General features: G+C 42.4%; 1 protein-coding gene across 5 annotated transcripts in view; it reads right to left on the reverse strand.

Annotated features, from left to right (window-relative positions):
• Positions 1–24032, reverse strand: part of LOC143817066 (mitochondrial ornithine transporter 1-like) — a 150255-nt gene continuing 126223 nt past the window's right edge. For all 5 annotated transcript variants that reach the window (XM_077298162.1, XM_077298161.1, XM_077298159.1 and 2 more), the window contains 5 exons: positions 19473–19731; positions 13508–13645; positions 10242–10417; positions 9636–9794; positions 1–1611 (listed from right to left, as the gene is read on the reverse strand). In XM_077298162.1, the coding sequence (XP_077154277.1) occupies positions 1487–1611; positions 9636–9794; positions 10242–10417; positions 13508–13645; positions 19473–19731 (857 nt within the window). In that variant the 3' untranslated portion in view covers positions 1–1486. The remainder of the gene's footprint in view (positions 1612–9635; positions 9795–10241; positions 10418–13507; positions 13646–19472; positions 19732–24032) is intronic.

Genomic DNA, 24032 nt, shown 5'->3' on the forward strand with positions numbered 1-24032 from the left:
TGTGTTTGTTTATATATCTTGAGGAGTATTTGGTTCTTACCGTATGGACTGATATAAAGCATGGATGCTACAATTCATGAGGGCCAGGCATATCTGGTGTCTTTGTATTTTAGCACTTTCAATACGTTGTTTGTGTGTTTTTAATGTTTTGTATTTGTTAATTAATAAACTTGCTAAGCATTTTGCATATAAAAAGCTTCTGCTATTTTTCTCCGTTTCTCAAAACATAAATCTAGCAGCAGAGATTACGCTTTGCGGTAATTACAGTAATGTAGTCTCTATTCGATATGGTAGACTCAATTTAAAGAAAACATGACAGGTTTGACGAGTCCTAGTGGATAGATTTATAATCTAAATAATGCCTATCAGCTTTCCATTTTTTTCCTTTTTACTGGGTAGCACACAACAGCAGGCTAAACTATTCTGTGTGAGTGGAGCATTACATATTGACCTGTATACTTTACTTATCAATACAGAAACCATATTCTTAAAATATTAAGCATGGGTTAGGTTTTACATCACTCTATTGAAGAATTTTTGGAAAATAATGCTTATAAAGATAGGATTCACCCGCTCTGGTCGTTTCTTATCATAGAAAATGGGTCCTTGTTCTATCATACCTTATATTGTACCCTTTTTTGACAACTAAAATATATTATTCTAAAATATTTTTTCTTCTAAATTTATCTATTTCACAACAAATAAACGGAATTTATACATCATCCAATTTATCCTGAAGAATCAGATTAAAAAAAACAAAACAAAAAAACTTTAGATGGAGAATCTTTGTAAGATTCAAATGTGATATTCTTGAACATCTTTTAGTACTTTAGTCTCCATCCAGGACTAGGAGATCTCCCTCACAGACTTCGCGAAGGCAATTTTTGGAATCTTGGAGTCACCTCCTTGAGTATGACACAGTATCAATATCTCATATCACATATCAGGCAAGATAATTTACCGTCATGGGTTTGTTCTTTGCATTTGGTCTATGAATGTTCTTTTCTTTCTTATGTTTTTACACTATCTACACGAATCTCTTGTATTTTCCTTCTAGCATTATAGTAGTAAAGTCAGGAATCCCGAGACCTTTCTGTGACTTACAGGTTCTCCGAGAACCTTCCTAGGTAACATTATATGAAAACCTAAATAAACCCACAGACTACTCTGTGATAACCTAAATAAACCCACAGACTACTCCCCCGATAACATAATTCTTCTAAAATCACCAATTGTCCACATTTTTAGAAGGAGGTCACGGTAACAGTTGAAGTTTCCAATCAATATGATGACCTATTTTACCTTCATGGATCGATACCATAACATACCTATACACCCTGCATAACCTTAAACAATATTGTTTGCTAAAATAAGAACTCTTGATAGACACCAATGAGTATTTAGCACCGGTTGTGATGTGTTACATGAGTGACATGTTCATTGCCCTGAGATGATGAGTAGCCTCGCTGGCAAGGTGAGCTGAAGGTCAAAATGAGTCAAGCTGCTGCATCATTAGCTTCCTGCTATACTCATAGGCCAGGAACAAAGCACCATTGGCTGGGAATGCACGGATCAGTGTAGGCTTTAGTCCCGAATATAATGCCAAAATTCCTGTAAAGATATAAAAACACAAAAAATCATGAAATTGTAAGTATTAAATTCTTCTGGGCATAGACAAATACAAAACTTAAAGATCTGATGAATATATTCTTTACTACTTTTCCATTCTTTGGTATTATACTCATACATTGTACTTAGAACAGAATATGCAGAAAAAAAAATCAGTCTTATTATATACGAATATTAATCTATCTCATCTTATCCAAAAAAATGTTTAATATGACAACACTGGGCCCCATATTGCTTATGGTAGTGTGAGCAGCCTGCGTGGCCTAAACATTCTACCATGGGCTGCAGCGTCTCCAGACTTGTCTCCCATCGAGCACATCTAGGACATCACTGGTTGGGAATTGCAAAGGAAGCTGCCAGGAGTGGATCTTGATGATTTGCTGCCCAAGTACATTCAGCGTGGCAGAATATTCCTCAGACAACCATTATATTCTCACTGGTAGCAGCCGATGCTGTAAGTGCAGGGATTTCTGTATGTAACGATCATACTCGATACTGAGTAAATTGAGATGTTTTGAACATTTTGTTTCCATTTTTTCATCATTTATTGTATGTATCATTAACTTGTCTATCCATCCTGTGATATCCATAATACCACAACTTTTTATTCTTAGTGGTACATCAATCTCATGTATGCATTTCCTATGTATCTTAATTTTACCTATTTGTCTGTCTCATATATGTATAAATACAGATCTTTCGAAGGTGACATTGACTCAGATAACACATCACTAGGATATTATGGTACGAAAAAGTGAAAAGCCAAAGCTATCCTGAAATTGGTCCGTGGCCGATGCAATATTACATCATCATAATCCTTTTAAGTGCGATAACCTTCTGCTTGGCCGTGGGGTAATATACATCCGCCTTCGATCAATTCAATAGAAGGTGGATGTGCAGCAACAAGCCCCGGCCACTAAAAGTAGATGGACAAGCTTCGCAAGTACATACTTCCGGCCGGCAGCCGCCAGCACTGATAACAGGTGATCGTCGGAGCTGCCGAGTGCCGGACCCCGGCTGATCAGACATTGACGCCCTATCCTAATTAATTAGGCATCAATGTAAAAGTTGTGGACAACCTCTTTAAGATGTGAGTCATAATACATCTACGTGTCCTCTATATATCTACTTCATATATATTTATATAGCTCTTAGTGATGAGTGAGTGTACTCGTTGCTCGGGTGCTCTCCGAGTATTTATGATTGCTCGGAGATTTAGTTTTCATCTCCGCAGCTGAATGATTTACAGCTACTAGCCAGCCTGAGTACATGTGGGGGTTGCCTGGTTGCTAGGGAATCCCCACATGTAATCAATCTGGCTAGTAGCTGTAAATCATTCAGCTGCGGAGATGAAAACTAAATCTCTGAGCAGTCATAAATACTCGGAGACCACCCGAGCGTGCTCAGGAAAACCTGAGTAACCAGTACACTCGCTCATCACGAATAGCTCTCTCATATATAAATGCATTATCTATCTATGGCTTGAAAAAGGTTCTGTGAATTGAAACGTTGCCACATGGGCTTATTAAAGTCCACCTTTCTTTTGCATTTTTTGGAGTGCTGCCTCTCTTTTATTATTTCATATCTACTGTATCTACAAAAATGTAGGTGCAGCACTAGGGAAGGCAAAAAATATACCGTAAGTGGGTGCAAAGCCTCCCAGGCAAAACCAAACCTCAACTTATGTCCAAAAGATGAAGGCAGCGCTCCAAAGTCCAATGTTCAGTGGTTTATTGACCCATGATAACAAGGAGATTTTTCGATCCAAGTGTTGACAAAGTTTCACACGTGGAATGAAACGTCACTTTATCATTGGTCAATAAACCACTGAATATTGTACTTTGGAGCGCTGCCTTCATATTTTGGACATTATCTATCTATCTATCTATCTATCTATCTATCTATCTATCTATCTATCTATCTATCTATCTATCTATCACAAACTGGCCTAAAGACCCCCTTATAAATTAGACTCTCATCGGTGGGATGTATGGGGTCCTCCTGATTCTCGGCAGGGCTGTGGAGTCAGAGACTCTCAAATCACTCAAAAGACTGAGAATATCAAATGAACAGGAAATGTCTTTCAAGCATTTTTAAGCGCTTGTTTTTTTGGGAGTTAAAAAAAAAATCTAAAAACACTCAGCGTGCAACATACCCTAAAACCAATCAAGGCCAGTAGTTTTTTCTTTTTCTTACATGTTTGATGACAGCTATAGAACCTTTTTCTTTGGTAGAAAGCATTGTGGGCCTGTTGACAAGTCATATCCTTTATGTGTTATAAGTCCCAGATTTCTGGCATAACTTTCTTCTTCTACGTCCTTCTTCCGAAATCGGCACAGTCATTACTGAAGTCGAGAACATTTTTTAATGCAACCATTCATTTAAATTACATATGTTGAAATAAATACATAATTGTGGGTTAATTACTAATCAAGTTATGATTTATGTTATTCGCTTATATAGCACCATTAATTTTAACTGCGCTTTACAGACATTATCATCGCTGTCCCCATTGGAGCTCACAATCTAGATTCCATATCAGTATGTCTTTGGAGTGTGGGAGGAAACCGGAGAACTCAGAGGAAACCCACGCAAACACGGGGAGAACATACAAACTCCTTGCAGATGTCCTTGGTGGGATCTGAACCCTGGACCCAAGCGATGTAAGGCTGCAGTGCTAACCACTGAGTCACCCAGTGCTGCCCTATGATTCTAAGACTGATACCACTAATGATGCAAAATCTGACAATATTTAGAATAATTATCACTTTTATTAGCAGTATATGAAAAAATATGGTGCCCTTTACTTTTTCTTGGACCAGCAATGTATCAGGAAAAGCCATCAGCTTTCATCTGATTTTGATCCTTATCTAAAATGCAGATTATGTGACTTAGCATGGTACTTCTCAGTATTTAGCTCGCCCTCGCCAAGATGATTATTAATGGGTTGTTCCAGTACTCTTAGGCTAGGGTCACACTGGCGTAGATTCTCTCATGGGTTAGAATCAGATTATGCTACTGACACTAGGCTCAAACTCTGCCCGAGCGTGGGGCGAGTGTCATCTGAGTGTGATCCAATTCTCTGGCATGAGAGAACCGCAGCACAGGTGTGAAGATGGAGAACAAGATTTCTCCATCTTCTTCATTGTCTGCGTAAATTGGACTATACTCGGATGTCATCCGAGTGCAGTCCGATGTTTCACTCCCATCCTTAGACTTGTATGGGTGCCCATGGTCTGATCTGCGGAGCCCCTTGAAGCAGGCTGAGATTGTTTTCTCATGCTGAATCGGCATGAGAAAATAATGAAAATAATCACAGATCTGCACTGCCCCATAGTATAACAACAGACTGAGTGCAATCTGATAAAACATCATATAGCACTCGTCCGAGTTACACACCATTGTGAGCCAGCCCTTATACTGAGGACTTATCTATTGATCATCATCAACATCAGATCGGTGGGGGTCCAATGCTCAGCAACCCCAGTGATCAGCTGTTCTCAGAGGTTAAGAGTTGTTGGCTGAAGATTTAATTTGATTCCTATTAATTACACCTTCAAAATTGTTCACTTGCTTGTGTGCCATAAGGAACTATTCATGAAAAAAGAAAACAGGTGAACAACGCCATCTACTGCTCAGAAGCAGTTACGACTTCCTAAAGGGGCTGCATTGTTTAGGAAATCCATTTTGTTCTACCCATTCATAGAACTGTACTTTAGTACTTTTATTTCTTTACTAATGTGGAAAGTGGTTACAAAAAACGTTCTTGCTCTGGAGGACGTGTACTGTACTGCGCCAACAACCTACTTATCTGAATGGACACGGTGCGATGCTCACCTTGCCCTGCGGAGGCGCTGTAAGAAAATACAACACTTAAGCTAGGTTCATATTAGCGTATTTGTGCGCAGCGTATCATCTGCATGCGCAAACGCATGCCAAAATGCATTTAAACGCATGCTTACGCTGCATTTTTATCACATGACGCTTAAAAAATCAGTACCGGAGTTATCCGTGTCCGTGAGCTCAAGTGGCACATCAGTGTGGCACACGTGCGGCAGCCGTGTGCCGCCTGAGGACCACATGGAGCGTGCAGGAGACAGCGCTTCAGTAAGCGCTGACCCCCTGCGTGTGGTGCTGAAGCCGCCATTCATTCCTTCTCCCCAGCAGCGTTCGCTGGAGAAAAGGAATGAAAAATCATGTTTTTTTTAAAAATTTTTGCTTTTAAAATAAAGTTCCCGGTCAGCTCCCGCCTCCCACTCCCTCTGCGCCCGCCCGCTTGCATTAAAATACTCACCCAGCTCCCGCGATGCTTCCTCTCAGCGCCGCAGCTTGTCCTGTATGAGCGGTCACGTGGTGCCGCTCATTACAGTGATGAATATGCGGCTCCACCCCTATGGGACAGGTCTAGCGCTGTCTCCTGCACTGTCCGTGTGGTCCTCAGTCGGCACACGGGCGGCACACGGACAGCATCCGTGTGCAGTACGTGTTTACACGGACCCATTGACTTTAATGGGTCCGTGTGATCCGTGCGCTCCCACGAACACTGACATGTGCAGAGACACATTTATTTTAATGAATCATAAAGTAAACGCAGCAGCACTCACCGGTCCAGTAGTCAGAAGTTCCTTTATTCAAATATAGATACATATCTTCACGGCACGGGGGAACAGGGCAGTGGAAGGAGTGTGCAGGAGGAGACGATGGCCGTTTCGCGCTTAACACAGCACTTCTACGGGTCCAGATAGCGCTAGCAGATGCTCTATCTGCGCTAGCGTGCTGCCATACCGGCACTTAGGTTTACAGCAGCCCGTTACCGTATGTGTTGAACGGGCTGCTGTTAACGTAATGTGAACTCAGCCTAATAAGTAACATTTCCCACATGTCTACTTTACATTAACACAATTTTGGAACCAAAATTTTTTTTGTTAGGGAGTTATAAGGGTTAAAAGTTGACCAGCAATTTCTCATTTTTACAACACCATTTTTTTTTAGGGACCACATCACATTTGAAGTCACTTTTAGGGGTCTATATGATAGAAAATACCCAACTGTGACACCATTCTAAAAACTGCACATCTCAAGGTGCTCAAAACCACATAAAAGTTTATTAACCCTTCAGGTGCTTCACAAGAATTTTTGGAATGTTTTAAAAAAAAAATGAACATTTAACTTTTTTTCACAAAAAATCTACTTCAGCTCCAATTTGTTTTATTTTACCAAGGGTAACAGGAGAAATTGGACCCCAAAAGTTGTAAAATTTGTCCTGAGTACGCTGATACCCCATATGTGGGGATAAACCACTGTTTGGGCGCATGGCAGAGCTCAGAAGGGAAGGAACGCACTTTGACTTTTCAAAGCAAAATTGACTGGAATTGAGATGGGACGCCATGTTGCGTTTGCAGAGCCCCTGATGTGCCTAAACATTGAAACCCCTCACAAGTGACACCATTTTGGAAACTAGACCCCATAAGGAACTTAACTAGATGTGTGGTGAGCACTTTGACCGATCAAGTGCTTCACAGAAGTTTATAATGTAGAGCCATAACAATAAAAAAATCATATTTTTTCACAAAAATGATCTTTTCGCCCCCAATTTTATATTTTTCCAAGGGTAACAGAAGAAATTGGGCCCAAAAGTTGTTGTGCAATTTGTCCTGAGTACGCTGATACCCCATATGTGGGGGTAAACCACTGTTTGGGCGCATCGCAGAGCTCAGAAGGGAAGGAGCGCCGTTTGACTTTTCAATGCAAAATTCACTGGAATTGAGATAGGACACCATGTCACGTTTGGAGAGCCCCTGATGTGCCTAAACATTGAAACCCCCAACAAGTGACACCATTTTGGAAAGTAGACTCACTAAGGAACTTATCTAGATGTGTGGTGAGCACTTTGACCCACCAAGTGCTTCACAGAAGTTTATAATGTAGAGCCGTAAAAATAAAAAATCATATTTTTTCACAAAAATGATCTTTTCACCCCCAATTTTTTATTTTCCCAAGGGTAACAGAAGAAATTTGGCCCCAAAAGTTGTTGTGCAATTTGTCCTGAGTACACTGATACCCCATATGTGGGGGTAAACCACTGTTTGGGCGCATAGCAGAGCTCGGAAGGGAAGGAGCGCCGTTTGACTTTTCAATGCAAAATTCACTGGAATTGAGATAGGACACCATGTCACGTTTGGAGAGCCCCTGATGTGCCTAAACATTGAAACCCCCCACAAGTGACACCATTTTGGAAAGAAGACCCCCTAAGGAACTTATCTAGATGTGTTGTAAGAACTTTGAACCCTCAAGTGTTTCACTACAGTTTATAACACAGAGCCGTGAAAATAAAAAATCATTTTTTTCCCACAGAAATAATTTTTTAGCCCCCAGTTTTGTATTTTCCCAAGGGTAACAGGAGAAATTGGACCCCAGAAGTTGTTGTCCAATTTGTCCCGAGTACGCTGATACCCCATATGTGGGGGGGAACCACCGTTTGGGCGCACGGGAGAGCTCGGAAGGGAAGGAGCGCCTTTTGGAATGCAGACTTAGATGGATTGGTCTGCCAGCGTCACGTTGCATTTGCAGAGCCCCTGATGTACCTAAACAATAGAAACCGCCCACTAGTGACCCCATATTGGAAACTAGACCCCCCAAGGAACTTATCTAGATGTGTTGTGAGAACTTTGAACCCCCAAGTGTTTCACTACAGTTTATAACAAAGAGCCGTGAAAATAAAAAATCTTTTTTTTTTCACAAAAATTATTTTTTAGCCCCCGGTTTTGTATTTTCCCAAGGGTAACAGGAGAGATTGGACCCCAAAAGTTGTTGTCCAATTTGTCAGAAGTACGCTGATACCCCATACGTTTGGGTAAACCCCTGTTTGGGTGCACGGGAGAGCTCGGAAGGGAAGGAGCACCATTTGACATTTTTAATGCAAAATTTGCTGGAATAATAAGCGGATGCCATGGCTCTTTGCGAGAACGGGTTAACAATGCCATGAAAGCTGCAATTTACTAAAGCATCCTCCATGGAGATTTCACACTGTACTGTAATTCGTGCCCCTATTAGCAGCTAATGCAGCTGAAATATGTGAACCCACTAGGACATATTGCAGCACCTCTACATTACTCCTACAGTTGCTTTTATGACATCCCATTCTAAAGCCATAGGTAAGATGGAGTTAGTGGGTGATCTCTGCGCTGCCGACAGGATTAAGACATACGGTGTATCCCAGTGTAATAAAGTAAAATGATGGCTTATTTCAATGCATTTCGAAGTACAAAGCTGCTTCTTCTTCAGGAAAAACCACATGTCTTAATCCTGTCGGCAGCGCGGAGATCACCCACTAACTCCTTCTTACCTATCGATGTCTGATGGACACTTGCTGACCTGTGGATCTGCTGCAGCTGACCTCATGTTATATGCTGTTTTTACAGATTACACAACTCACTGTATTTCTCGGATAAGACCCTATTTGCGCTGATCTCTTCTAGTTTTCCTTGGTATTCTAAAGCCATAAGCATTAATATAGAGTCCATGCCCCATTTCCAGCTGTAAAAGTTTCCATTATTCTGGAAAGGATTTCTACAAGATGCTGGAGTGTGTCTGTGGGAATGTTTGCCTTTCACCCAGATGTTGGATGAGGGGTCTTGGCTTACTTTACACCACTCTATATGAAGCTTAGCATTGCGCTTGGTGATGTAAGGCTTGCATGTAGCCACCTGCCATGAAAACCCATGGCATAAAGCTGTCAGCACACACTTTTGTGCTGATGTTACTACCAGGGAAGGTTTGGACTTTGCAGTCATGGGGTCAGCAGAGCGCTGGTGAATCTTATACACTATGAGCCTCAGCGCCCCGTGACTCCGCTCTGTAACTTTATGTGGACTGAAACATTATGGCTGAGTTGGGCCACTTTTCAATAAAATAACTCACAATTGATGGTGGAATATGTAGGAGGGAAAATATTTAATAAACTGACCATAGTGGCCATATCTCAGAAATGGATGTGAACATCATACCTTCATTTTTCACAATACTTGAGCAAGTTCCCATGAAACCAGATTGCTTTCCAGTAATTGACAGAACCTGAATCCTGGATTTGATACAGTCCACAGGGTACACAGCAAGCCACAGAGCAATCCCTCCACAACCGCCACTTATCATCAGGGCAACTGGACCTTAAGAGTAAAGGAGAGATCATCACATAGCATCTAGAAGAACAGAATTATTACAATCTCTACAGCTGGCTACAGACATTTAATACAAGTTGCCCAAATTTACAATTTTGGCAGGGTCAGCCATCAATATAATGTATGGGGGTTACTCGACTCTTATGTCTAGAATTAAATGATTTGGCCATTGCATTTTTTTGCAACAGGGTTTTATTAAAATTTGATGCCATTTGGCTTCTATATCCTCTACGTATCACAGTACATAGCAGGATGCAGAATGAGCTGAGTCTTTATCCCTATCTCTCTTCTCCTGAACATCTTCTAAGCTGAATTATAACTCACTTTTGTATATGAACATTTGGTGACCACTATTTGACACACCAAGTAAACCAGTCTTTAATTTTCTTCAACCTGCCATATTGTATCTGTGTTACACATCTAGTCAGTACTTACCAAGTTCATCCTTTGACTTTCCACCTGAAGCAGCAAAAAAAGATCTGCTCAACTCATATCCGCCAAAGAATAAGAAATATCCTGGCATTTCTCTGCAGATTGTGCTCGTCAGACCTTGGTAGAAGCCCAGGGGACCTTCACGTTGTATAATGCCTTTTACCACTGACCACGCTGTACTGACACAAGGAGACATGAGATTCAAGGTAGAGCAGCACTACTGTACATACTATATACCGTACATACTATATACTGTACATACTATACATACTATATACTGTACATACTGTACACCGTACACACTATATACCGTACACACTATATACCGTACACACTGTACACCGTACACACTGTACACCGTACACACTATATACCGTACACACTATATACCGTACACACTATATACCGTACACACTGTACACCGTACACACTGTACACCGTACACACTATATACCGTACACACTATATACCGTACACACTGTACACCGTACACACTGTACACCGTACACACTATATACCGTACACACTGTACACCGTACTCACTGTACACCGTACACACTGTATACCGTACACACTATACACCGTACACACTATATACCGTACACACTGTATACCGTACACACTGTATACCGTACACACTGTATACCGTACACACTATATACCGTACACACTGTATACCGTACACACTATACACCGTACACACTATACACCGTACACACTGTATACCGTACACCGTACACACTGTACACCGTACACACTATATACCGTACACACTATATACCGTACACACTATACACCGTACACACTATATACCGTACACACTATATACCGTACACACTATATACCGTACACACTATACACCGTACACACTGTATACCGTACACACTGTATACCGTACACACTGTATACCGTACACACTGTATACCGTACACACTGTATACCGTACATACTGTATACCGTACATACTGTATACCGTACATACTATATACCGTACATACTGTATACTGTACATACTGTATACTGTACATACTATATGGCAGAGATTGGCATATAATGTATGACCATACACATTAAAGGGTCTTAAAGGGGTTGTCCACATTTTGTTCCATTTTTTTTTTTTTTACTTAACCCCTTCCCACCATGGCCAATTTCTGTTTTTAGATTTTTCGTTCCCTTCTTCCAAGAGCCATACGTTTTTTATTTTTCATAGACCTATGAGGGCTTATTTTTTGCGGGACAAATTGTGATTTTGAATGACACCAATCATTTTATCATGCGATGCACTGGAAGGCGGGAAAAAAATCCAAGTGAGTTGAAATTGCAAAAAAATTCCAGAAATATATATCTATTTTTATTTACCATGTTCACTATAAGGTAAAACTGACATGGCAATACGATTCTCCAGGTTAGTAAGAGTTCGCAGATACCAAACATGTACAGTTTTTTTTACATGTTTACAAATCGAAAATGTTTAATAAAAAAATGTGCTTTTGTTGTCATTTTCCAAGACCTATAACATTTTCAATTTTTGGATGTTGGAGCTGGGTGAGGGCTTATTTTTTGCGCACTGAGCTTATGTTTCAAGTGATACAATTTCGGGGTAGATACGATGTTTTGATCGCCTCTTATTGCATTCTATTGTAAAGTTGTGGAGGCAAAAAATGTAATTCTTGTGTTTAGATCTTTTTTCTTGTTACGCCATTTACCGATCAAGTGAATTTATTTTATTTTTGATAGATCTGACTTTTTTAAGGAGGTAGTGATACCAAATACGTGTATTTTTTATTATTTCTTTATCTTTACTGGGGGAAAATGGGGCGTGATTTGAATGTTTATGTTTTTTTACTGTTTTCATATTTTTAAAAACATTTTTTCCCTTTTTACGTTAATTGTTAGCCCCATTAGGGCACTTGAACCTGCGATCGTCTGATCGCTTGTGCTGCTGCACTGCTATGTATAGGGAAAATCACAGTCTCCTATGACCGCCAGCTACATGACAACCCATCAGCACTATGTGATCACATCATGGGCGCACGGATGGGGGCATAGAATGAGTTGCCCCCCTGCCCACGCTCATTAAGTGCTACTGTCAGAGATTGACAGTGCCATTCAGCAGGTGAACTGCGGTTGTTAGAGGCAGATGATGGCTGAATAATGCGGCCATCATCTGCCAGGAAAGATGAGCGAGCCCACATCAAAGTCCAAGACGTATCTATATATCATACATGTTGGGAAGGGGTTAAAGAGTAACAGTTGTTTTAATTTTTCCTTCATAAATCAATAGTGCACATGAAAAGAAGCAACTTTGTAAAATAACTTAATAACGAGATGTGCTCCTTTCTCGTCATGGGCTGATCATTCATTCTCAATTTATGGGTAAAAACTGTAAAATCCGTATTCATTGAAGACAAATTTTCCTGTTACTGAGATAGCAAATTGGACAGGGGAGGAGAATGCAGACACAGACATTTTGCTGCCAGTTTTCCAGAAGTTACAAGTTACAGTTCTCCATAGAATTCTATGAGCACAAACAATCGTTCCCTACCTTAGAAAATCTGTTTTCAACTAAGGCAAATTTTACCAATAAAATTGAGAATTTTGAGAATGAATGAGGTCCAGAAGGAGGAAAAAAAACTGATTTCTCTGATAAGATATATGACTCATTTTCATGTTTTTTTCTTATTAAAATGACAATTATTTTATAATTGCATTTATTTGGGGCTAAAAATTATTTTTGCATTGGGGTTTTGTTATCAATTTTGCACTGTCTGCCTTCTATTGACGCTTGTGTTGTGGTAGAATGCAGAATGAGGCACCTGAGTATCTGTCAGTAAGCTCGACCCTGACAGTCTAATCAGGAGATTGTCACTTTTTTATCTAGGATTTTCTGAGCTCCTCTCAGCTGACAAAGAGCCTGACAGGCAAAAGAGGGCAAAATGTTTGATGCACCCATATTGTAAAAAATATTTTTAGGCACAATTTCATACAGTTAAGAATTTTTTTTTCCCAGAGGTGAACAACCAGTGTATGGGTCATAGAGCGTCGCCGTAGGAAAGTAGGTGCTACACTGACACCAAGACCCAAATTCTTCCAGGCTCTTTGCTCATTCGATGCCTATCTGTAGGGTTACATTTATGTCTGACAATCTGGTAAGTAGGAATAAGCTGTGATACTAGGGACTGGTTCACACCCATAATATTATTATATGGCTTCTCGAGTCCCAGTAATAGCAGTATATCAGCGCCATCAGCGTCTAACGTCACACTTACTTTTGTCCCTGTGCTAACTTTCCCGACACCTGCAGCTCATGCATGGCCTGGAGTCGACACTTCACCAGCTCTGTCGGGCACAGAACTAAAGCAGCAAAAACGCTGGCAAATGAGCCTGCCGCTGCGTTCTGGAGATCACTGCAAACAATCAATGTTGGTTAGTCAGAGGGTAAATGAATGGGTCATGTCACACTGCTATACAGAACAGTACAAAACATGATAAACCAGCGCCGTGTACATCTCCGTCTACACTTTCTCAGTCTCAGAATGAAGATAACCTTGGTTCCATCCTATCCTTCAGACCATACATCCAAGCCCGTACCTCCTCCTTCCAATCAATTTCCCAAGTACACTGTTTTGTCAGTAACAAGTCAACAGAATTCCTCATGCCTGTCCTCTTCATTTCCCGCCTAGAATACTGCAACACCCACCTCTGTGGCTTGCCCTCTACTCTTGTGTCTTTCCAATCTATTCACAAGTCCGATGTCCGGTTAAAACACTTCTTCCTTTATTCCTCTAAAGCACACATGTCAAACTCTGAACCACGGGGCCAAATTTGGACCACAGGGGGAGTATATTTGGCTCACTCCCCCCACCGTTATTGCGGTGATGACGTCATTACAACACGTGCAGTGTGTCGAGCAGTGCAGGAGATCAGAAGATGTGCTGCAGAGACCGGAGCAGCGGGGGAATGAGGAGAGGTGAGTATTTTCTTTTCTTATATGTGGGGCCCATTATACTGTAAGGAGCACTATGTGAGGGCCATTATACTGTATGGAGCACTACGTGGGGCCATTATCTATATATATAATTGTCTAAGGGGTACTTCCGTCTGTCTGTCCTCAACTTCCGTAACGGTTATTCATTCGCTGATTGGTCTCGCCAGCTGCCTGTCATGGCTGCCGCAACCAATCAGCGACGGCCACAGTCCGATTAGTCTCTCCCTACTCCCCTGCAGTCAGTGCCGGGCGGCCGCTCCATACTCCCCGCAGTCGCGGCTCACACAGGGTTAATGCCAGCGGTAACGGACCGCGTTATGCCGTAAGTAACTCACTCCGTTACCGTCGCTATTAACCCTGTGTGACCAAGTTTTTACTATTGACGCAGCCTATGCAGCGTCAATAGTAAAAGGATCTAATGTTAAAAATAATTAAAAAAAATAAAAAATCATTATATACTCACCTTCCGCCGCCTTTCCCGTTCCTCGCCACCCTCCGGTAACAGCTCTGTGCAAGCCGCAGGTTCCGGTAGCAAGGATCGTATGGTAGAAGGACCTGCCATGACGTCACGGTCATGTGAAAGCGACGTCATCACAGGCCCTGCCCGAGCAGGACTTGCCATGACGTCACGGTCATATGACCGCGACGTCATGACACCCTGGGACCGGAAGCTGCCGCCTGTACCGCGCACAGGTGACAGAACTACAAGTATGGTGAGTATGTTAGAACTACAAGGGGCCCTCGGATCGGAAGGTGAGTATGTTTATTTGTTATTTTTTAACCTGTGACATACGTAGCTGGGCAATATACTACGTGGCTCTGTGCTGTATACTACGTCACTGGGCAATATACTACATGGCTGGGCTATATACTACGTCACTGTGCAATATAGTACGTGGCTCTGTGCTGTATACTACGTCACTGGGCAATATACTACGTGGCTCTGTGCTGTATACTACGTCGCTGTGCAATAATAATACCAAAATGTCCAACCATAAACAGCAAATGGTACTTCCTAAATGCATGTAAAACAACCACAAGATGGCAGTAAAATCCCTGTCATCTATAAAGAAGCCGACCATAGATAAAAATTCAAATCAATTTTATTACAAAAAAGATATAAACATAAATCAAAAGAAATTAATAATCTAAAAAAGCTACAGCATATCATCTGGGTAATACCCCATGGGAAAGCCGTGAGACGCACATCACAACAATACCTTCCGAGCAAAGTAAGATAAATATATAGTGATGAAACTGACCGCCTATATTCCTATATAGATATACATGAGTATAGGTGCAAACCGCATCCCTTCCTAAGTATCTAGGCAGCCATAAGATCTTATAACCCTACCCTCTCTCCATAAGCCTATAATAATGCCTGTATCAGCATAAGATAGAGAGGGGAAAAGTACATATGAATAATTACCCAGTGAAGGTCTGAACGATGTGCGTCCTCCCACGTCTCCTTCCCAGCGCCCCGACGCGCGTTTCGCCCTGGCTTCTTCCGGGGGCGTCTTTTTAGGCGTTATGAGTCAATAAGAATTCTAGCAAAACCAAAATTAATTCTACCATATCCGCCTCTAATGATCCGAAATTCAGAAAAAAACGCACTGCATTCAGCCCATCCTGATGTCGTATGGACGTATACAGTGATTCTACGTCGGCAGTTACAAAGGTCATATTGTCGTCCAGACATAATTGGTCCAGACGTTGTAATGCCGACGTAGTATCTTTAATGTAAGATGGCAAATTAGTGACTAGAGGTTTCGCCCCCGGAAGAAGCCAGGGCGAAACGCGCGTCGGGGCGCTGGGAAGGACGCACATAGTTCAGACCTTCACTGGGTAATTATTCATATGTACTTTTCCCCTCTCTATCTTATGCTGATACGGGCATTATTATAGGCTTATGGAGAGAGGGTAGGGTTATAAGATCTTATGGCTGCCTAGATACTTAGGAAGGGATGCGGTTTGCACCTATACTCATGTATATCTATATAGGAATATAGGTGGTCAGTTTCATCACTATATATTTATCTTACTTTGCTCGGAAGGTATTGTTGTGATGTGCGTCTCACGGCTTTCCCATGGGGTATTACCCAGATGATATGCTGTAGCTTTTTTAGATTATTAATTTCTTTTGATTTATGTTTATATCTTTTTTGTAATAAAATTGATTTGAATTTTTATCTATGGTTGGCTTCTTTATAGATGACAGGGATTTTTCTGCCATCTTGTGGTTGTTTTACGTCGCTGTGCAATATACTACGTCACTGGGCAATATACTACGTCGCTGTGCAATATACTACGTGGCTCTGTGCTGTATACTACGTCGCTGTGCAATATACTACGTCACTGGGCAATATACTACGTGGCTCTGTGCTGTATACTACGGCGCTGTGCAATATACTACGTCACTGGGCAATATACTACGTGGCTCTATGCTGTATACTACGTCACTGGGCAATATACTACGTCACTGGGCAATATACTATGTCACTGGGCAATATAATACGTGGCTGGGCTATATACTAATTGGCTGGGCTATATACTACGTGGCTGGTCTATATACTACGTGGCTGGGCAATATGCTACGTGGACATGCATATTCTAGAATACCTGATGCGTTAGAATCGGGCCACCATCTAGTACTGTATAGAGCACTATGTGGGGTCATTATACTGTATAGAGCACTATGTGGGGGACATTATACTGTATGGAGCACTATGTGGGGGCTATTATACTGTATAGAGCACTATATGGGGGCCATTATACTATATGGAGCACTATGTGGGGTCCATTATACTGCATCGAGCACTATGTGGGGCCCATTATACTGTATGGAGCACTATGTGGGGCCATTATACTGTATAGAGCACTATGTGGGGGTCATTATACTGTATAGAGCACTATGTGGGGGCCATTATACTGTATGGAGCACTATGTGGGGGCCATTATACTGTATGGAGCACTATGTACTGCCTATTATACTGTATAGAGCACTATATGGGGGCCATTATACTGTATAGAGCACTATGTGGGGGCCATTATACTGTATGGAGAACTATGTGGGGGCCATTATACTGTATAGAGCACTGTGTGTGGTCCATTATACTGTATGGAGCACTGTGTGGGGTCCATTATACTATATGGAGCACTATGTGGGGGCCATTATACTGTATGGAGAACTATGTGGGGGCCATTATACTGTATAGAGCACTATGTGGGGTCCATTATACTGTATGGAGCACTGTGTGTGGTCCATTATACTGTATGGAGCACTGTGTGGGGTCCATTAAACTATATGGAGCACTATGTGGGGGCCATTATACTGTATTGAGTACTATGTGGGGGCTATTATACTGTATAGAGCACTATATGGGGCCATTATACAGTATGGAGCACTATGTGGGGTCCATTAAACTGTATGGAGAACTATGTGGGTGCCATTATATTGTCTGCAAGAGCTGTATGGGGATTACAGTTGGGGAATTATACTGTGTTGGCATCACCATACTTTGCCACAGGAGTTGAGAAGGGAAAATAGCATACAGTAGGCTCATCATACAGCGCATGTCGAGGGCTGTTCGTTTGTTTCCATATGAAAAGGTTCATCGTTATATTTAATGATATGGAAAAACTTCCTCAATTGTTGACATTTTTTAATTAAATTTCAAGGTGGGCCAGCAACTTTGTCCAAGCTTTTAGTTTTGGCCCTCTGTGTATTTGAGTTTGACGTCCATGCTCTAAAGCCTCTGCAACAAGGGTACCTCACTACTCAACGTATCCAAAGCTGACGATGATATACAAAGCTTTCCCCTCTATACATACATCATTGCCCCAAACTCCCTATGCCCCCTACAAAATGTCCTTCTCTGCATCATGCCTTCTAAGATTTCTCCCTTGCATCCCCCACACTCGGGAATGTGCTATACCAACCGGTCACACTCTCCCCACCTTCAAAACCAGCCCCGAATATCCACCCTTGTAGAGGAGCTTACAACCTGCCGGTGTACGCCATTCTCAGTACACAACCTTCCCTCACTTTTCCTCTATAAGCTGTAAATTGAGGGTTGCACCAGTGTCACCTTCTGCACCAGTTTGCACCTTTATAGCTTGTTCACAGGCTGATGGCATGTTACTAGTATACTGGTTGGTGTGGGTCTGAGCTCTAGGTCCATACTATTCCCCGAACCTTAGAAATAAGTGGCAGCAGACCGTGTGTAGCAGTGCATCCTTTGCCACCGGTTGTGCAGAGAAGCAGCTCCATGTGAATGGGGCTGGCTGCCATCCTCTGCACAGACACGTATTGGGAGGTCTAATCCTCCAAGCGCTTGTGCCCCCTTTATTCTCAGGAACAGTGAGGTCTCATAGGTCGGACCACAACCAATCATAAGAGTCAGGCATATCCCAGCAAGACGCCATCACTTTAGAAAATGGGAAAACTCTTTTAACTCCTTCAACATTCAGATAGTATATGAATTAAAATATTTTAAACATTGCTGCCGTGGCCTCAAAAAAAGGGGCTTGTTCCCCCCCAGAATCATTGCAATATCTCTAAGGACAGTATGGTGCAGTGTCCGTTACCCCCCATCTTCTCATCCTAAGGCTAGGGTCACACGACCGTATTCTCTCACCTGAGGGAATCCGGGCGATTATGCAACTCACACTCTGATTGGCGTTTGACCAGAGTGTGGTAACAGTGTCATCTCATTTTCTTGGATGAGATAATGATGAAAAAAAAAATTCAATGTTCTCCATGACATCCAAATGCTTTCCAATTTTCATAAACTGACAGGTTTGTGAAAATTAGACTGCATTCGGATGCCATCCGAGTGCAGTTCGATTTTTTTTTTCCATGGACTCAATGACTTACATGGCCGAGTGCGATCCAAATATTGGATGCAAATCGAGATTACTGCAATTATTTCCTCAAAAAGACTCTGTCTGAGGAAAGAATCGGACATGTGCACAGCCCTGTAGACTAACTTTGGTCCAAGTGCGGTCCAATGCTTTTAGACTGAAAGTACATATGTCGGCCCGAGCCCTTATGCTACATTCACACATCCGTTGTTTTTCTGTTTGTCTCCACTTTTTTATCAGACATCACACGGACCGCTACAGATTTATTGCCAATATGTAGAGAACACGAGGTTACCTGTAAGAGAACTACCTATGGCAGTGGTATGGGCGGTCTCTGTGGTATGTATGTACTATAAAACAATGTGCCTAATTATTACACTTACCTTAGAACTGCATTGTCCTCTAAACCAGCGAGCCTTCGCACAACTCTCTGGCAGAAGCCATAGCTCATAAACAGCACCGAGTTTTCAGCTATATTGGCAAGAAGAGCCGGACCGGTCCCTTTGTAGAAGCCCCTGAACCCCACCTGTCTGTAGGTCTTCACTGCGCAGTCTGTGAGGCCTCTGTACATATTGGGGAACGTCTGCATCTTCACCTTGGCAGTGTCAAATGGCTGTCCGGTCAGAACACAGGCCGTGCCACCTGGGAATGAAGAACATAGCAGTACAATTACAGCACCGCAGGAAGCGTGCCACCCATCCCAATCACCGCCAGATTGCCATATTCTGTCTTACCCATGCACATTGGTGTGACTTTTAATGGAATACCCTTAATAAAGACTTCTATTCTGGATTTTCCAATTCCAATATTATTTCAATGGCTCTTTGCAGGTTTCCGTGCGTGGTATCCTCTGAGAAGGTGAGCTGACTTTTTCCCTTTTTTACATAGTTAAAAAGACCTAGGTCCATCAAGTTCAACCTTTCTCCAACTGTACATTTTTTAACTATAAGGCCTTTTTCACACTAGCGTCGTATGACGCACGTTGCAATGTGTCGTTTTGGAAAAAAACGCATCCTGCAAAATTGCTTGCTATTGTAAGGTGACATTAAGCCAGGTTAATAATGGAGAGGCGTCAATTATGTCACCTATCCATTATTAATCCAATAGTACGAAATGGTTAATAAAACACACACACGTTATTAAAAAGTATTTTAATGAAATAAAGACACATGGTGTTTTAATATTTTGTTATACTCTTAATCCACCTGAAGACCCTTGTCATCTGAAATAAAGTTAAACAAAACAAACAACAATATTCCATACCTTCCGTCGATCAGTCATGTCCCACGCTGTAAATCCATCTGAAGGGGTTAAATCATTTTACACCCAGGATTTCTGCTAATGCAGCTGTGCTCCTGTCTGTAAAACTTGGTGAATGAATGGAATGCAGGGGAATGTCCTATAGTTACCTCGAGTCGCGGTGATGCGCCCTCTGTTGGATGAACTCATATGAACTCGACCGTGGGAACTTTTGTCGGGTTTGTGAAGGAGAGAGCAAAAACCGGCAATTGAATTACCGGCTTTTATGCTATCTTGCGCTGAATTAAATATAAATATATATATCTATATATGTGTCTCACTGACATACATACATATATATGTATGAGATAGAAAAGGGAAAACTATCTTGCCTCAGAGAAAATCCCCAAAGGATAGACAGCCGCCCACAAATATTGACTGTGAGAGGAGAGGGAAATAACATACGCAGACTGAAATCAGGATTTAGCAAAGGAGGCCGCTCTAGCTAAATAGAAAGGATAGGACAGAGTACTATGCGGTCAGTATTAAAACACTAGAAAATATCCACCACAGAAAATACAAAATCTCCACATCTAACTAAAGATATGGAGGGTATATCTGCATCTCCAGAGATACTAGCTTGTCTGAACAAATCCTTATACAGACCAAGCTGGACAAGACAAAACATGGAAATGAACTGAACTATAAGGCCCACAGCATGTGGACTGCAAAAACAAAGCCAGAACTTATCTTTGTTGAAATGAACAGCAAAGTAGGAGAGACCAGGCAGGAATGTGAATCCTCCAGGAACAATGGACAACTGGCACTGACTAAAGGGTCAAGCAAGGCTAAATAGCCCAGTCAGAATTGCAATAAGTGGACACACCTGATGAATGCAGCGATCCAAAGACAGCAGCGCTACCACTTATAACCACCGGAGGGAGCCCAAGAGTAGAATTCACAACAGTACCCCCCCCTTGAGGAGGGGTCACCGAACCCTCACCAGAGCCCCCAGGCCGATCAGGACGAGCCAAATGAAAGGCACGATCCAAATCGTCAGCATGAACATCAGAGGCAACAACCCAAGAATTATCCTCCTGGCCATAACCCTTCCATTTGACAAGATACTGGAGCTTCCGCCTCGAAAAACGAGAATCCAAAATCTTCTCAACCACATACTCCAACTCCCCATCAATCAACACCGGGGCATGAGGATCAACAGAGGGAACAACGGGCACCACATATTTCCGCAACAAAGATCTATGAAAAACATTATGGATGGAAAAAGAGGCTGGAAGGGCCAAACGAAAAGACACTGGATTGATAATCTCAGAAATCCTATAAGGACCAATAAACCGAGGCTTGAATTTAGGGGAAGAAACCTTCATAGGAACATGACGGGAAGACAACCAGACCAAATCCCCAACCCGAAGCCGGGAACCAACACACCGACGACGGTTAGCAAAACGCTGAGCCTCCTCCTGAGACAACACCAAATTGTCCACCACATGAGCCCACATTTACTGCAACCTGTCAACCACAGAGTCCACCCCAGGACAATCAGAAGGCTCAACCTGCCCTGGAGAAAAACGAGGATGAAAACCAGAATTACAAAAGAAGGGTGAAACCAAGGTAGCAGAACTAGCCCGATTATTAAGGGCAAACTCGGCCAATGGCAAGAAAGCCACCCAATCATCCTGATCAGCAGACACAAAGCATCTCAAATAAGTTTCCAAAGTCTGATTAGTTCGCTCGGTTTGGCCATTTGTCTGAGTATGAAATGCGGACGAAAAAGACAAATCAATGCCCAGCCTAGCACAAAAGGCCCGCCAAAACCTAGAAACAAACTGGGAACCTCTATCGGACACAATATTCTCCGGAATGCCATGCAAACGAACCACATGCTGAAAAAACAACGGAACCAAATCAGAAGAGGAAGGCAATTTAGGCAAAGGTACCAAATGAACCATCTTAGAAAACCGGTCACAAACCACCCAGATAACCGACATCCTCTGGGAAACCGGAAGATCTGAAATAAAATCCATAGAAATATGCATCCAAGGCCTCTCAGGGACCGGCAAAGGCAAAAGCAACCCACTAGCGCGGGAACAGCAAGGCTTGGCCCGCGCACAAGTCCCACAGGACTGCACAAAAGAACGCACATCTCGTGACAAAGAAGGCCACCAAAAGGACCTACCAACCAAATCTCTGGTACCAAAAATCCCAGGATGGCCAGCCAACACAGAACAATGAACCTCAGAAATCACTCTACTAGTCCATCTGTCAGGAACAAACAGTTTCCCCACTGGACAGCGGTCAGGTTTATTAGCCTGAAATTCCTGAAGAACCCGTCGTAAATCAGGGGAGATGGCAGAAAGAATCACCCCTTCCTTCAGAATGCCGACCGGCTCAAGGACCCCAGGAGAATCAGGCAAAAAGCTCCTAGAGAGGGCATCAGCCTTAACATTCCTAGAACCCGGAAGATATGAGACCACAAAATCAAAACGGGAGAAAAACAGGGACCATCGAGCCTGTCTAGGATTCAGCCGTTTGGCAGACTCGAGGTAAATCAGATTCTTATGATCGGTCAAGACCACAATACGGTGCTTGGCCCCCTCAAGCCAATGTCGCCACTCCTCAAATGCCCACTTCATAGCCAACAACTCTCGATTGCCGACATCATAATTGCGTTCCGCAGGCGAAAACTTTCGAGAGAAGAAGGCACACGGTTTCATCAAGGAACCATCAGAATTCCTCTGAGACAAAACGGCCCCTGCCCCAATCTCAGAAGCGTCAACCTCAACCTGAAATGGAAGAGAAACATCCGGCTGACGCAACACAGGGGCAGAAGTAAATCGGCGTTTAAGCTCCTGAAAGGCAGAAACAGCCGCAGAGGACCAATTCGTCACATCAGCGCCTTTCTTCATCAAATCGGTCAAGGGTTTAACCACACTGGAGAAGTTGGCAATGAAACGGCGATAAAAATTAGCAAAGCCCAAAAATTTCTGAAGGCTCTTCACGGATGCGGGCTGAATCCAATCATGAATGGCCTGAACCTTAACCGGATCCATTTCTATAGATGAGGGAGAAAAAATGAAGCCCAAAAAAGAAACCTTCTGTACTCCAAAGAGGCATTTAGACCCCTTCACAAACAAAGCATTATCACGAAGGATCTGAAATACCATCCTGACTTGTTTCACATGAGACTCCCAATCATCGGAAAAAATCAAAATATCATCCAAATATACAATCATGAATTTATCAAGATAATTCCGAAAGATATCATGCATGAAGGACTGAAACACAGATGGAGCATTAGAGAGCCCGAATGGCATCACAAGGTATTCAAAATGGCCTTCGGGCGTATTAAACGCAGTTTTCCATTCGTCACCCTGCTTAATACGAACAAGATTATATGCCCCCCGAAGGTCAATCTTCGTAAACCAACTAGCACCCTTAATCCTGGCAAACAAATCAGAAAGCAAAGGCAAAGGGTATTGGAATTTGACCGTGATCTTATTCAAGAGGCGATAATCAATACAGGGTCTCAAGGAGCCATCCTTCTTGGCAACAAAAAAAAAACCTGCTCCCAATGGTGAAGAAGATGGCCGAATATGCCCCTTCTCCAAAGACTCCTTAACATAACTCCGCATGGCGGCATGTTCTGGCACAGACAGGTTGAAAAGTCGGCCCTTAGGGAACTT

The sequence above is a fragment of the Ranitomeya variabilis genome, chromosome 3, assembly GCF_051348905.1.
Source record: "Ranitomeya variabilis isolate aRanVar5 chromosome 3, aRanVar5.hap1, whole genome shotgun sequence".
Lineage (NCBI taxonomy): Eukaryota > Metazoa > Chordata > Amphibia > Anura > Dendrobatidae > Ranitomeya > Ranitomeya variabilis.